General features: G+C 46.0%; 1 protein-coding gene across 2 annotated transcripts in view; it reads right to left on the bottom strand.

The window, feature by feature from the left end:
• eml2 (EMAP like 2) overlaps positions 1–7512 on the bottom strand; it is a 32354-nt gene extending 24842 nt beyond the window's left edge. Inside the window, exons 1-3 of one of the 2 annotated variants that reach the window (XM_088627399.1) lie at positions 7327–7512; positions 693–878; positions 112–241 (exon numbers count right to left, since the gene is read on the bottom strand). In XM_088627399.1, the coding sequence (XP_088483525.1) occupies positions 112–241; positions 693–878; positions 7327–7393 (383 nt within the window). In that variant the 5' untranslated portion in view covers positions 7394–7512. The remainder of the gene's footprint in view (positions 1–111; positions 242–692; positions 879–7326) is intronic. The other variant, XM_088627400.1, reaches the window with a different exon arrangement.
• Between the last annotated feature and the right edge of the window lie 7249 nt (positions 7513–14761).

Consider the following 14761-nt stretch of genomic DNA (forward strand, 5'->3'; position numbering starts at 1 on the left):
ACCTCACAAAAAAGGGATTAGAAGAAGAAAGGAGAAGATCTATCCTATACATGCATATTGACATTTTCACACAGATAAATCCTATTTGTTTAAAAACAATAAGCCACTCACTTTTTGATAGACTGCAGCATGTCTTTCTTGGGGGAGGACGGAGATGAGGGGTAGCCCCCCAGCCTCTTCTGCGGGAGGTACCCATTGCTGAAGTTGGGCTTGGATGGCAAGGCTTGCAGAAGCTGACGAACTGAAACCGAAAAAAGAGGAAACCGGAGTTTATATATACTCGTCCAATACATGAGCATTTCATGGGTAATACAAGAGCAGCTCTGCTTGTCTGGAAGCTGAACACCGATGCTTTCAGAGGCATTCAGATACAAGTGAACAGGACAGAACTGAAGCTCTGATGTCAATGAAACAGCAGAAGCAGATGCCCGCCCCTGACTTACAGTACCAGTGCCGAGAGGTATAGGAAATATAAAATTTATGTCTTTCTTTTACCAGTTCACCTTCTCCCCATCCTTGCCCACATCTGTTGCCTTTCCCATAAACACTCTGGCGCCTGCAGTTATAACCCCAGGGGCAGCTCCGACACCTGTCCCTACCCCTGGAGCTGGCAACGCAGAGATGCACTCTGGGACGGAGGGCACCGCCCGCCCCTCGAGGGGAACACTGCACCCCGCCCCCCGGGCCCCCACCTCTTGAGGGCGCCGCCCTCTTGCCGAACAGCTGGCTCTGCTCCTCGCAGCAACCCAGGCGCCGCAGCGCGTCCGCCAGCGCCGCCTTCAGCACGTGGATCTCGTCCTCCTGCAGCTGGACGCGCTGCTCCAGGTAGGACAGCCGGTCGTCCACCTCCATGGCGCTGCTGGCCGACAGGTTGTCATCTGCCCGGCGCAGGGGAACAACGCAGTGCATGTAGAGAAGAGAAGATCTTGCATTAGGAATTCGTCTTTTCGCAGACCCCAGCTTGCTCTCCATGAGACACACAGACAGGGAGAGAAGCTGGGGGTCAGAGCGCAGGATCCGCAATTTAAACAGCGCCCCTGGAACAGCTGGGCTTCAGGGCCTTGCTCAGGGGCCCAGCGGAGTAGGATTCCTCTACCAGCCGCAGGATACGAACTGGCAACCTTCCAGGCACAGGTGCAGATCCTGAGCCACAGAGCCACCACTCCGCTCATATACATCAAACAGAACAAACTCAGGCTCTCCGGCTGGTGCACAACAGACACTACTTTCTTTCCTTAATATGGATCCAAGGGTTCCGACTTCTGCATAGAACACAAACCAACTACAAAGTGTAGCAATTTAGCCTATTTCTCCTGTGGACAAACAAAAACTACAAAGGGGAACCCGCACTGAGATGGCAGTGACGTCTTTAGGAAGGTACTGTACTAACTGCGCTGGTTACCGGCCGGGAAGGATGCAAAGCACTGACTCTTCAGAGTCTCTTCATCGTCAGAAGCAGTTCCGGGAACAGCCTGCAGCAGATTCCCAAACGAACGGCTGCCCCTGGCCTCAAGCAGCCACACTTTTCAAATAGAGCAATATGCAATGTTTGTCTTTTCTTCTTCTTCTTTTTTTGTTTGCATTCTATTTAAATGTACAGGAGTGCTGGGTGTCCATAAAAGATTTCCCTCAGGGGACAATAAAATCTTATCTAAAAAGATACAGTAAAATACAATTACCTATGACAAAGCGGCATCTTGCTCGGACAACACCGACGATCCTATTTTGCAGTGCAGAAACAGGTGTGACACAACAGAACTGATTTGTAGTGGAATTACTGTAAATCCTGCACTTCGCGCTCAAAAATTCACACGTTCTCCAAAACGATTGACGCGGGTCTTGTCACAGGGCCCAGACCAAAAACACCCCTTTTCATTTCGTTTCGGATAGCAGGCTACCGATGCCTGGGGCATCCCCTGGTCCAGCTTTAAGAAATGAATCCAACACTCTTGGAGAGTGATGATCACGATCTGACTGCACCGGGAGAGCCAGCCGCTGACTGTGCCTGAAGAGCCTTTATTGAAAATCTGATGATAACAAAACGAGACGACTGCAAAGACAGGGAGGGGAAAGCCAGGGAACCTGGACCAGGATGCTACAGGACAAGAGGATGGCAAGCAGCATCCATGGCAGTCGGCTTGCTGAAGGATTAAATATTTATTGACGTTCTGCCTCACCGCCTGCTTACCTGCCATCCTGCTTGTCAGTCTGTAGGTCCAGCCCCAGCCGGTCTGGAGCTCAGGTCCTTCCCCTGGGGTTCCTCACCAGCTCGCGTGCCAGCTGTCCTCGGCACACGGGAGCACGGCGTTCCGCAATCGGAAACCCCTGCCCTGCCCTGCCCTGCCGGTCTGCAGACTCCCTGATGCAGCGTTTTGCTCCATGCTGGCTCGGGCCCAGACACGCACTCAACCATCCCAGACACCCAGTTGAGAGGGAGGCTAAGCCGGGCGGAGAGAGCAGCAACTTCCTTGCTCCTGATCTTTTTGAAAGGTTCTTCAGGATTTAGGAAAGAAAAGGTTCTTTTACAAATTAGAACTTTGTCCGGGGAGGAGGGGAGGGACTGCCTGGGGGAAACACGACTTAAGTGAAGATGCAGGCTCTAATCCACATTTTGTCAGCTGAGACTAACAGTCTACAGCGAGAACTGCAGCCACCCTTTGACATGGCAAATATCTTTTAAAAGAGGCAGCGTCCCCGGTGTCATCTGACACTGTCCAGCCAGCACAAGCAAAGTCAGATTAAACGAATTAAAAACAGGCCTGCATGCTCCTTTAATAAAAGCAACCTTCAACTACAGTACATTCCTCCGTAATTTCGCAAAGGTAAAACTCACATTTAGTCTTTTCCTTTGCAGTAAAACTAAACTATATCTGCATATGTTTAGGCAATACAGTATGTCATGACTTTTTCTGTAATGCATTTTGCATGTGCCATTGATGTCATGTATTCATATGTACATAAGCAATGTGTGTCCATAAAATCAAATTGCCCCTAGGATACAATGAAGTTTCTTATTTTACATATTATCTTAAACATTTAAGATTCTGACCAAGATATGCTGTTTAATCTCCTGTGAAAATAACTGCTCTGTCCCACTGTAGGTTTTAAAGTTGTGTGATCACATCCTCTAAAAGTGTATAGTATACTGCTGATAGTAACACTCACACATTACCCAGAACAATCTCAATAATAATAAAGATCTTGTATAAAACCTACGCTTTCAGCAGGGAATTGGGTTTCAGTCCTCACATTAATTATTTACAGCAGAACAGGAACTTTGTGGCCTTGTCATAACCAGCAGAACAGTGAGAACTGCCTTTGCAGTCAACCATCTCCCACCCTTCCTTCCCTGACGGTTATTTCATGGGTGACCTCTGCTGGTACTTGAAAAGACGTCACAAAGCAGCAGGAATCTCGTCGTCACCACCAGCACGTCGGGAGGCTGGTTGTTGTGCCCTTCAGAAGACAGCCTTTCCCCAACAGCCTCTCTCGAACCTGCTCCTTAATCAAAAGCCCTGTCTTCCAGGAACAGGTCTGCCCTGCTCCTTACAAAGACCGTAGTTCATGCAAACGCAGCATTTGCACATATAACGCCTCTGATGGTGCTGGGGTTGGCCGGCCGCCTCCGCCGAGCTGCCCCCTTGTGACCGGTCTCAGGGGAAATTAAAGCCGCGCGGGCCTGGAATGGATTCAGCCACCTACATTTCTTTTTCCAGGGATACAAACACCGATGTCACCGGCAGGAGGAAAACAGCTCTCCCAGCAGCGATATTGAACTTGGAAACACCTAAGCCGAGACCGAAACACCTTCAGTGCTAATATCAGCCTGCCGAACCGGGAGAAGAGAGGCGGGCAGTAAAAGCTTTTGTACAAGGAAAAAAAAAGTACGGGATGGTACGGGCAAACTATGGGAGAGCAGAGGGAATTTTCCTTAAAAGCCCTTTGCAGACACGGATGTAAAAAATATCTACAGTGAATATTTTACATGCAGTTACTGTAAGATACATTTGAAACAGTCTGAGACAAATTCAGCTGCTCAAGCATCCTTTTTTATCTATCTGTAACTAAGATAACGAGAATCTATAATGCTACAGTTCTGGGGGTTTTATATGCTATGATCTAGTAGGTAATCTGCTTACTCTTTCTTCTACATCAGAGCCATGAAACTTTAATGATCATAAGACGTGCATAAGACAGGACCTGGGCTACACATTTAACTGAAGGTCAGCAGAACAAGGCCCATCTTGTCTCGTGTTTTCACTTGCAGTGCTCCCCTGTATCTGCTGCCTTAAGATCTTCTGCTGTTTTCCAGACACGTCACAGATCAATAAATAACTAACCAGAGGAAAAACACTGGTAACATCAGACATCCCTCCATCATCAGACGGAGACTTAAGTTTCAATCATACTAGGATTTTTGCTGCTGTTGTGTATTCATATTATTGGGAATATTGATTGAGAAGAGTCTGAGAATTACCTTTTGTTCTTCGTGGAGAGAGTTACAAAATGGGCATGAACACCAAACATATCTCACACATGTGACATTCCAAATGTCACAGTCAATCGCACACTTTAGGATGAGGTGTGGGAACATTTCACATAGCGGACTGGTTTTTACATTATTCATAAAAAAATACAGACGAATAAGTGCTACATGAGTAGTCAATTTATTTCCCTCAAATAGACATTCTTCACAATTTCCTACTTGAAGCAAGGAAGAAAAAATGCTTAATTCAATTATCCATGATTGATACAAAATCCCCAAACACTGCAGCAAATTCATTTCGACAGACAAAGAGCTGCTTTTGTTCAAAGTGTTTCAGGCAGCCCTGCTGTTGTCAGACAGAAGTAAAAACTCTGCTACCACACAGGTAATGTAGGGGGCTGGGTCCTCTGCTGGGATCTAACCTCTAAGGAGAGAGAAGTCTGTCAAGTTCTACAGAATGACATACAGTACAATGCTTGCCTGCTGCAATTCTTTAAAGATCAGAGTAATAATTCTAAGCAATCAGTAATACTTCCTGAACATCTGAGCAATATCATTTTAAATGTCTCTGGCAGATTCGCTGTTCCATTGCTCCTCCATTAAAACCAGGTCATCTGAGTCTTTCTGGTCATAACTGTCTGATTCTATTTTATCTTTCTCTTCCCCAGATCTACAAATGAACTTTTAACATTCTGGGAGAGAACTACTATTTGAGGTAGTCCAGTGTGCATGTAGCATATAATACCCCAAAGAAAGGGAGGTGAGGTTTTGTTAAATTAATGTTTTAAATAGTGAACAACTACAGTACATTACACATTAGAGTAATGCAGAAATAACATGTCTTGTACACAAATTTCACCAGAGAAATGCAAACCTTGTGTTTTGTTGTGGGAAAACACTAAAAAATATGATCTAATCCTCCATGTGAGGTGAAATGGTACAGTATATATTCCTATGACGGAACAAGAAAAGGTTTATTCCGTGCTGAAAAGAGAAGAAAAGAAACAATGTTCCGTCTGTGGAGCCTTCTTCAACACTCAACGAAGCTAGCTAGTGTACGTGAACCATATTCTTATGATGATAACTAATAAAAGTTAGAAAATAAAATCCACATCAAGCTCCGCAATAGCCACAGATCAAAGTTAGCAATTGCAGGTGTGTGGCTGTCTGCTCTGCACTCTCTATCGTGGCCCAGATGTTTCACCACTCCACTGAAGCGTCTTGATTTAAAAAGGCAAAGGTGGTCCTCTAGGCAGAGGTAGAGGAAGGAGAGATGGCAGCAGTAAATCCAGACCAGAAAATACCGATCCCATCTGGGTCAGATGCACTCGCTTCTCTAAGAAGGCTGGGTGGCGGTGACACCTGGGAAACCGCTCTCTGAGGCGGACCTGGCAGATCAAATTGTGGTAACTGGATGATCACCCAGCAATTAGGGCTGTCTGTGCTCATCAGCTGTTTCCAAGGGGGCAGTGCACACAGCAGTACGGAGCCCAGGTTACTGTACAGCACCGCGCACGGACCTGCTGCTGCCTCTGATGATGACATCACTCGCTGCTTTGTTTTCCTTGCTACAGACTGGAGTCACATGACGCAGCCAGGAGCGGCTGCTCTGCAGGGAGACACAGAGCTGGCGGAGGAGCGTGGGTAAGGCACAGGTGCCAGAAAAGAGGCTCCTTCTCAAAGACGGTGCTGCTTTGAAGCCAAAGTATTCCAGCCATGTCTGGTACTTGAGAGGCGCTGCTTTAAATTCTCCGTTTGTCACTTTGCTACAACCTTACGGATGATACGACCTGCAGCAAATTACCAATTTAAGCCAAGGAAAGAAACAGCCAAACAAATAACAGCCAGTCAAAGCAGGAATGTCACTTGAGCCTGTGGTGAAACTTAAAAATGAGTCACTGATGATGAACTTGTTTTCATCCTCTATCAGATCCATTCCTGACAGCCCGAGAGCCTGCCCCACCAGATGAGCTTAACCCCCTGCAATGAGGGTCCCCACCTATTCACACGGGCAGACTCAGGCACAACAACCCTGCCTGCGACAGGGCCTCGAACCCACAACCAGCCAACCCTGAGCTGAGTCCAACCCACTACTCTGTAATAGTCTGCATCGCAGAGCCCTGCTTTCTCTCTCTACAAGACAACAGCGATGAGACCCACAAGAGTCCCTTCTCTTCAGTCTTCCACATTTATAGAGCTCAGCGGACCTGGTTACTGTACATACTGTAGCACACTTCAGCTACTTAACATTAAGGACAGCTCCATTGCCGAAATACTGGATTACACACTGTTCGCGCAAGACATCGTAGAACCAACGTTTTAACTATCATATACAGTACTAGTACTGTAGGTCTGAAATGCACAATAACTTTGAATTCAAGGAAGATAAAGCAAACAATGTTTTTAATTTACGCTTAAATTTAAGCACTGGGGCAGCCTCTGCACGCCTCACCTGTACCTCTGAAGGTGTCTTACATGTACATTGCAAAGAAGCCCTAAGGTTTTACTCAAGGATGCAACACATACTGTACCGGGCGCAGTGATATCTGCCACCACATGCATGACACCTTTCACCGGTGCGCCGTGCTGGCATCGCCAAGCTATGAGCCCACCTGCGCGGCCTCGCCGTGTTTACATCGCCGCCGGCCTCGTCCTCCCCAGCACGGCGCACGGAAAGGTCGAGCCCCTCTCCGCCTCGGGGTCAGGAGGGGCGAATCAATCGCACACGCACGCACGGATCAGGGTGGCACAGACTCTATAACCTGCGCGGCCCGGCGCCCCGACAGCGCTCCGCTCCCGGTGTGCGGGCGGCGAGCTTCCCGGCCCGGTTACAAACTTACCGTTGCAGTACTGGAGCAGGGAAGAGGTGTCATAAAGGTTGCCGTACGACGATACCCTCTCTGCCATTTCGCCCCCCTTTCCTGCACCCCTCTTTATCAACAGACCTTCCCGAACGTCTACACCCCGATCTCCACCTCCCTAAAATCCAATTCTTCCCCCTCCGTCTGCGCATCCGCCTCGGCTCCTCTCTCTCCCACCTTCTCCCTGCTTCGCGTTTCTATAGCAACCGCCTCACCACCGGGACTTTATTTTTCTTCTTCCACGGTACGTGGCTCACAGGAGCAAAAGCTTTCACATCACCCCACTCAATAAATAAAGGAGCTGCCGTTCGTTTCGATTTTTTTTTGTTTAATAAAAAAACAAGCTTTTGACAGCTTTTATTTGTTGCCGTTTTGGCTCTCTCTGATTCGTGCGCATCTTCTGTGAAGCGTGTTACCACTGTCGCGGGGCTGCGTGGCGTGTGCACGCGTGTCGGGAAGCTAAAGCCCGGGAGCTACTGTCTGTGCGTGGGGGAACTACACGCGTGAACCCACGTGGAGTCCAGCATATCCGACTGCGATGTGAAGCGGGAGGACCTGAACGCATTTGATCAAATTAATACACTTTTGTTGTGCCTCCACTTCAGCCTTCTAGGAAAATGAGTGTGTGAGCCTCCTGTGTTGACATAAAGAGGCTTCACGCGTGGGGGACGTGCAACTTTTTCTAAACCACGTCCTGTGTGCCACGTTCTGTTGACTGCTTCTGCTTTTCTGCTTTAACTGTCATCGCTGTACTGTAGACACATCCAGCGGTTACGCGTTTTGTCTGTCATATTCACCATTCATACAGGTCTGCCGAACGGAGCGTGGAGCTGTTGTATGAATGTAGGCCACGTTTCACTGAGTCGCCCCCAGACGGGGAGCCCACGCCTGCGCAAGGCAGTGCACACCCTGGACGGGACGCCAGTCCATCGCAGGGCAAGCGCAAGCCAATGATAGGACCTTCATATTCATACTGTTATTTTTTATTTAATCCTTTATTAAACCACATGCATCAACCAAGAACAATATAATCATTATGGGGGGCATGGTGGCGAGGTGGTTAGCATTGTGCTGGGGCCCTGGGTTCAGTTCTGGACCTGGGGTGCTGTCTGTGTGGAGTTTGCATGTTCCCCATTATTACTCTGATGCTCATGTGGGTTTTCTCCCACAGTCCAAAGCTGGAAGGTTCATTGGCTTCTGAGAAAATTGGCCCTGGTGTTAGTGTGTGTCTGTGTCTGTCTGTGATGGACCTTTCCAGTTCGTACCCTGCCGTGCGCCTGTTGCCTGCTGGGATAGTCTCTGGCTCCCCCACGGATGGATTTGCTGCAATACACCCAGTACAACAGAGCAGTATTGCAGCAGTCTGAGTGAAGAGCTTTACTCAAGGTGAAAGGAGCAGCGTCTCACCTGGGATTTGAACCCACAACCATCTGGTCCACAGCCGCAACCACTGCTCCACACATCTGCCACTGACTGCGTACAGTCCCGTGTTTAGAATCCTTTAACCACTTCAGACGGCAGAGAAATCCGAACCCAGCCAGGAGACTCCAAACACTACCGCAGAAGAAGAAGCACTGAAAGAAAGGAAAAATAACTCGGTAAAATCTAGCTATAACACAAGACGTAATCGGATGCGAGTCAGGCTTGGTACTGAGCAGTTTCGATTCTGACTGAGAAGTTTCCCACAGCCGTCTCATGAAGGAGTCTGAGGGTTTAGAAGTGTGTTACAGCAGGTCTCTGTTGATAGACAGACTAGCACATAAAAATGATGAGCCTAGCTAGATTAGGCAAAAAATAATCCATGTTTCACTGTTTACAGCAGGTCTCTGTTACGCATCATGTATCACTCATTTACTATTGCTCAGCATGCTGTGCTTTAGTAATAAAGTACTAAGAGAAGGCCTTCGGGTTACTGCTAAAAGTAATAAGTGATGTGTTTTAATAGTGGTCACCATGAAAGATTCAGAGCGAATGATGCCAACCGAGTTCTCCTTCACCTCCAGAGCCCGTAACTCGTGATCGTGACGTCGTTACCCAGAAGCCACTGTTCTTCGTCTTTTTTGCGCCCCTCCCCCCCTCCACCTGTGCAGCCGCCCCTTGGCTCACTCGGGGTTCCCCAGCGCAGGGCGCTCACGAGTGCAATCCGTCACATGCAGTAATGTCCGCAAGCACTGGAGGGCGACATTTCCCCAAATACAGGTTTTGGTTGAAGAACAGTTGTTTTCTAATCTTCCCTCCTGCTGTCGCTGTGGTTATTGCAGAAGTGCGATACTGTGCCTCTCACACGCTCTCACACACACTCCCAGAAACACTCACCCTGCAACCAGGAGTCCTCCAACCTTCAAGAGTGCAGCAGGGATAAGGAGGAAAATTCAAGGCAGGATTCTTGTTTTTAAATCTAAAATATGTTTGAATGCTTGAGGGTACAGAGGCATGATAATAGACTGAAAATGAAAAAAAAAATGCTGTTCTTCCATAGCTACTATCCAGGTTTAGACTGCAGACGAACCTGACAGCAACTCATCATATCAATTTGCATTGTGCAGAGAGAAAATTGTCATTCTTGTTTCACACGTAGTCTCTGAGTTTTGTGGTGGCAGAAAATGAATCACTTCCTTCACAATGCAGAGAAACGCAGGTAACTAAAACCATTTCAGGAATGACTTTATGTTTTATGAGCTCCAGTTACACTGCGAAACAACAGCCACACAATTATATTGCTTATTTTAGAAAATCCATTTTCTAGGCAGTTTAAGTTCAGTGATTCACAACTTATATTTATAGCTTATGGTTCTGCTACCTGCCTGCACCACTCCTGCTGTTTACATTATAAATCATCTGTTATGCGTGTGCCCAGTCTTGAATACTTTTTGAATTACCTTTGCTGCTCCTACAGATGATCAGTTGACACTGCAGAAACTTAAAAATGATCAGTGGTGACTGGAGGGCTTCTCACAGAACTGACCTGATTCCAATGTTCAGAAACCTTAAAGGCTTTGACAGAGTCGCACCAGTGGATTTTCACAGCATCAACAATGAAACACAAACCACAAGACAGAAATGGAAACTACAGTATAACTGAAAAGAAGAGGCATTTCTTTACACAAAGGGTTGTGGGGGTCTGGAACAAGCTATGCAGCCATGCTGTCAATGTCAGGTTCTACCAATAAATGATTGAATTAGCTCCTCAGATAAATTCATATGTTCTTATATTTTAATGAATGGCATTCGCTCTGAAAGGTTATTTTAACATGAAATTGAATGCATGACTCTGTATAGTAGGATGTGGGGAATTGTAATATTTGCTCATGATGGTTCAACAAGCTATGCTGCATTGTGCAGATTTGACTGGTACCCTTACAACAGGGATTAATTGTTCATCATAGCAGAGAGCAAAAGCGCATTCTTCTCAAGCCCTGAGGCAGATTTAGAGAGAGCCCTTTTAAAATAAAGGGTTAGAAAGGCCAGAAAATTAAATTCACAAGTTACATCCTCAGACCCTGACTCTTTATCTTAAATAAGGCTTGTGTTACCAAAGCCTAATGTTGTTTGCTGAAAGGAAGCTTGTCTGATAGATTAATATGGTTCTAAGCAGCTTAATTTAGGATTATCGTCCAAGAGACCTGGGTGTGAAAATAGCACAGCAGGCAGTAGGAGTCAGAGCCTAATGACTGCAGATTTGCAGGCTGAAGGAGTAAGCTACATCGGCTGCATGTCTGAGCTTTGTGACAAACACAACAGTCATTACTATTACTGGAACCAACTCTTTTCTGTCTCAGACTCAAAAGCCGATGAGTGGACTTGGCTTATGTGTTAGAACATTATCAAACGTGCTCTTGCAGTCACCCCACGACCCATACAGCTTCAATTCAGCAATGAAGAGAGGCCTGGGAACAAGAAGATAAAATTAAGATGAGACACGTTTCTGTTGATAACTACAGTACATCTTTCCGCATAATGGCCGTATGGGATGGGCTGCAGTACAAACAGCCCCCTGAGCAAGATGAGCCCAGCAGTTCCATGAAATTCCTGCACTGGTGGCGACCTAGAAGGATCCAGCAGGGCTGGAACCCCCTGCTGCCCTTAGGATGGTGGCTGGGTATATAATTAACAGTGAGATATGAATCGAAGTGTCAAAGTGGGAACTGCCTTTAAAACCAAGAACTGAAGGCCCTTCTTTACACAAAGAGTTGTGGGAGTGTGGAACAGGTCCTATAGCCATGGTGTTGAAGCTGATACCCTGGCTTTGCTCAAGAAACATCGGCATGAGATCCTTGGATCAATTAGCTACTAATTACTAAACAGGCGAGATAGGTCACATGGCTGCATCTCAATTGAAATCTTTTAAGTTTTTCTTTCTGTTCTGTTATTATATGTTACTGAAGTACGGCACAGGCACCAAAACTATCTGATGCTTGTGCGTTATGGGCTAAGTGTTTTTCAGTGTGTTTTATTACGTTAAACGTACTGAAAAGTGCTCCGAATTGGGCTTTCATCAAAAGCTCCTTAAGTGTAACTGAGCTCGTCTAATCTGAAAAGGTTGCTGCCTCCCAGGAGGAACGAAGAAAATGAAAAATGCAGACTGATAATACAGAGCTTTTAGGCCTTGGATGCAGGTTCCCCACATCACGTCCTCCTCTTGAGCACTTTTAGAAGGATTTCCATTCACTACTTTTGCTGGAATGCTTTGCAAGTCTAATCACCACCTATGTAAACACCAGCAATATACTGTATACTGTAACATTACGGAACACTAGTAGCAGGGCCTGTAACCATGACACAACCTCAATGGAAAGTGACAATAATCCTAAGGCTCTGCTGTAATAGGTGGACTAAATTATTCACACCTGAGTCCTGGGGGGTAGGACCCTAAATGTGATTCTAGGTGGGACCAGTCAAACTTTGGTAACCACAACGAGACCAGTCTTGGACTGATTCTGTAAAGGATCTTGTATTACAGAGGCACCAGGGAAGTAAGAGCAAAATGAGTACTTGACAGTCTGAGGAAGTAGGAAAGAAACTAGGTAAGACAAATAAATAGAAAAATATTATAAGTGAAAATGAAAAACTAGTATTAATAATAATAACAATTACTTACACTTAAATAGCACTTTTCTGGACACTCCACTCAAAGTGCTTTACAGGTAATGGGGATCCCCTCCACCACCACCAGTGTGCAGCCCCACCTGGATGATGCACCAGTCCTCTCCCCACACACCAGCTCTCAGTGGGGAGGAGAGCAGAGTGATGAAGCCAGTTCAGAGAGGGGGATTATTAGGAGGCCATGACTGGGGAATATTTGGCCAGGACACTGTGGTTACACCCCTACAATTATTAAAAGTAGTATTAAAACTTGTATTAAAAGTTATGCTTTTTACTTAAACATGTTAATAATACAATGAACCAAAACGTCTTACTGCATGTTTGAACTGCATGCCAGTTTATGCTTAAACTTAAATTAAAAATGTAATGCCTGTTTCCCTTAATTAATGTAATTCTACACTTAGGTACAAACCATTTATCTTGTTTAAGCAAAACTGCAGTTCTTAGCCTGGTGAACTGAGATTCCTTCTAGAAAGTGCTAAATATAAGACTTTAACGGCACCAAGCAGAAATATGTATCAGCAAGCAGAGAATTATAAGGCAGTTCTTGTAGATTCGTAAGTGTCGTGTCAAGACCTGGTAAGCTTTAGGTTAATGTGTTCTTGTAGCTGTAAGAGAAGCCTGGAAGGTTGGTTCTAAATCCTGTTACAAAGATATTCTGTACATCCCATTGCAAATTAAATCATGTTCTGTAACAGTAAGCTAAGCAATGCCCATTGCCCAGCTGTTTGATTCCTTTTCCAGTTTGATCAAGATGAGTTTATGTTTAATTATACTGGTATGATGGGACGCAGTGGTGAGCATTGCTGCCTAGCAGTACTGGGGCCCTGGGGTACTGTCTGCATGGAGTTTGTATGTTCTCCCTGTCTTTGTGGGTTTTCTCTGGGAGTCCTCCCACAGTCCAAAAACATATTACATTTGATCTTAGCCAAAAGGCAAGAAACAGTATGGTAGGCTAACTTGCTTAAGGGAAACTTGGCCCTGGTTGGTGTGTGTGTAAGTGTGTGGCCCTGCGATAGACTGGTGTCCTGTCCAGGGTGTAGCCTGCCTTGCGCCCATTCCTGCCAGGACAGGCTCCAGCTCCCCTGCAACCCTGAGGGGGAAGAGGCAGTTAGAAAATGGATGGATGGACAATATGACAGGGAAAGGATACATTTTCATTCCATGTATTTGAACAAATTTACTAAAAGAACATCTGCATAGATAAATGTAAACCAGCCACAGCACACAATCTGATGCTGGGTTACATAAGGGCATGCAGCTTGTCAAGTCTGAAATACACCAGTGGAGCTCTTACCAAACTCGCTGAGAAGCACATGCACAGTCTTTTATACATACAGTGCTGTAGCCTCAGGTCCAGGTCAGCTGGCTGCTTAAACTGCAAAGACCACCTCGTAAACTGGCTCAAGCCGGGTTCGTCCTCCTTCGTCTCCTTGATACGAACCCCAGCCTTCTGTATGCTGGACAAGCAAACAGATACTGGGGTGTTTGTGTCCACTACATTTTGTGCTCTGCATTTTGGGCACCCACTAGCCTCTGCAATTTACTTTCTGTTCATAATAATTCATTGTTTTCAGCAGTCTCTTCAAACTAACTGCAGTCTGGCTCATCAACAGTGAAAGGCTGTAAGAGTGCTGACCTTCAATGTTATGTAAGGTACTGTAGTTCACTTTCATATCAAGGGGTCTGTACAGCTGCAAGGAAATGTGTACAGTATCTATAGGTCATGTAAGTCTATGCAGACATACTTTGGTCATCTGTACAATATCTGCGGGTTTTTCTTCTTCCCTGCCACATAATGTTTGACTTCAAAATAGTCAAAAAATGTTTTCTTTGCAGAAGGTCATGTGCCACTTTGCGTAAAACAGGCTTAATCTGAAACAGGTTAGTACTGGCACTGTGCGCCCATCCTGTTTACACAGATTTACATTGATCCTACTGCATTCCTTAGAATAATGCAGAGTTTCTGGTGTTTACCAGCAAGGAGCTCCAGAGTAAATCATGTGTTGACAGACTGCTGCAAGACGTTTTCCAAGTGGATCTACTGCATGGTCTTAACCAGACTGCATTATTCTTGCCCTGATGCTGTGCTCCTCAGCACAATGGCTTGGCATTGCTGGAACACTGTGGTCTAGCTATCTTCTGCCACAAGTGGCTCAAGGATATTACAGAACAGGACTGCGACTGGGAACTACAGTAAGTGCCACATACAGTAACTGTATTGCAATGGTGACAAAGCTTTCAATGAAGGTACCTCAAAACAGAGATAAAATATGTCTTTTACAGGCACATAAGCTGGTGGCATGGCTGT

The sequence above is a fragment of the Lepisosteus platostomus genome, chromosome 4 (genome assembly GCF_059453375.1).
Source record: "Lepisosteus platostomus isolate fLepPlt1 chromosome 4, fLepPlt1.hap1, whole genome shotgun sequence".
NCBI classification, from domain to species: domain Eukaryota; kingdom Metazoa; phylum Chordata; class Actinopteri; order Semionotiformes; family Lepisosteidae; genus Lepisosteus; species Lepisosteus platostomus.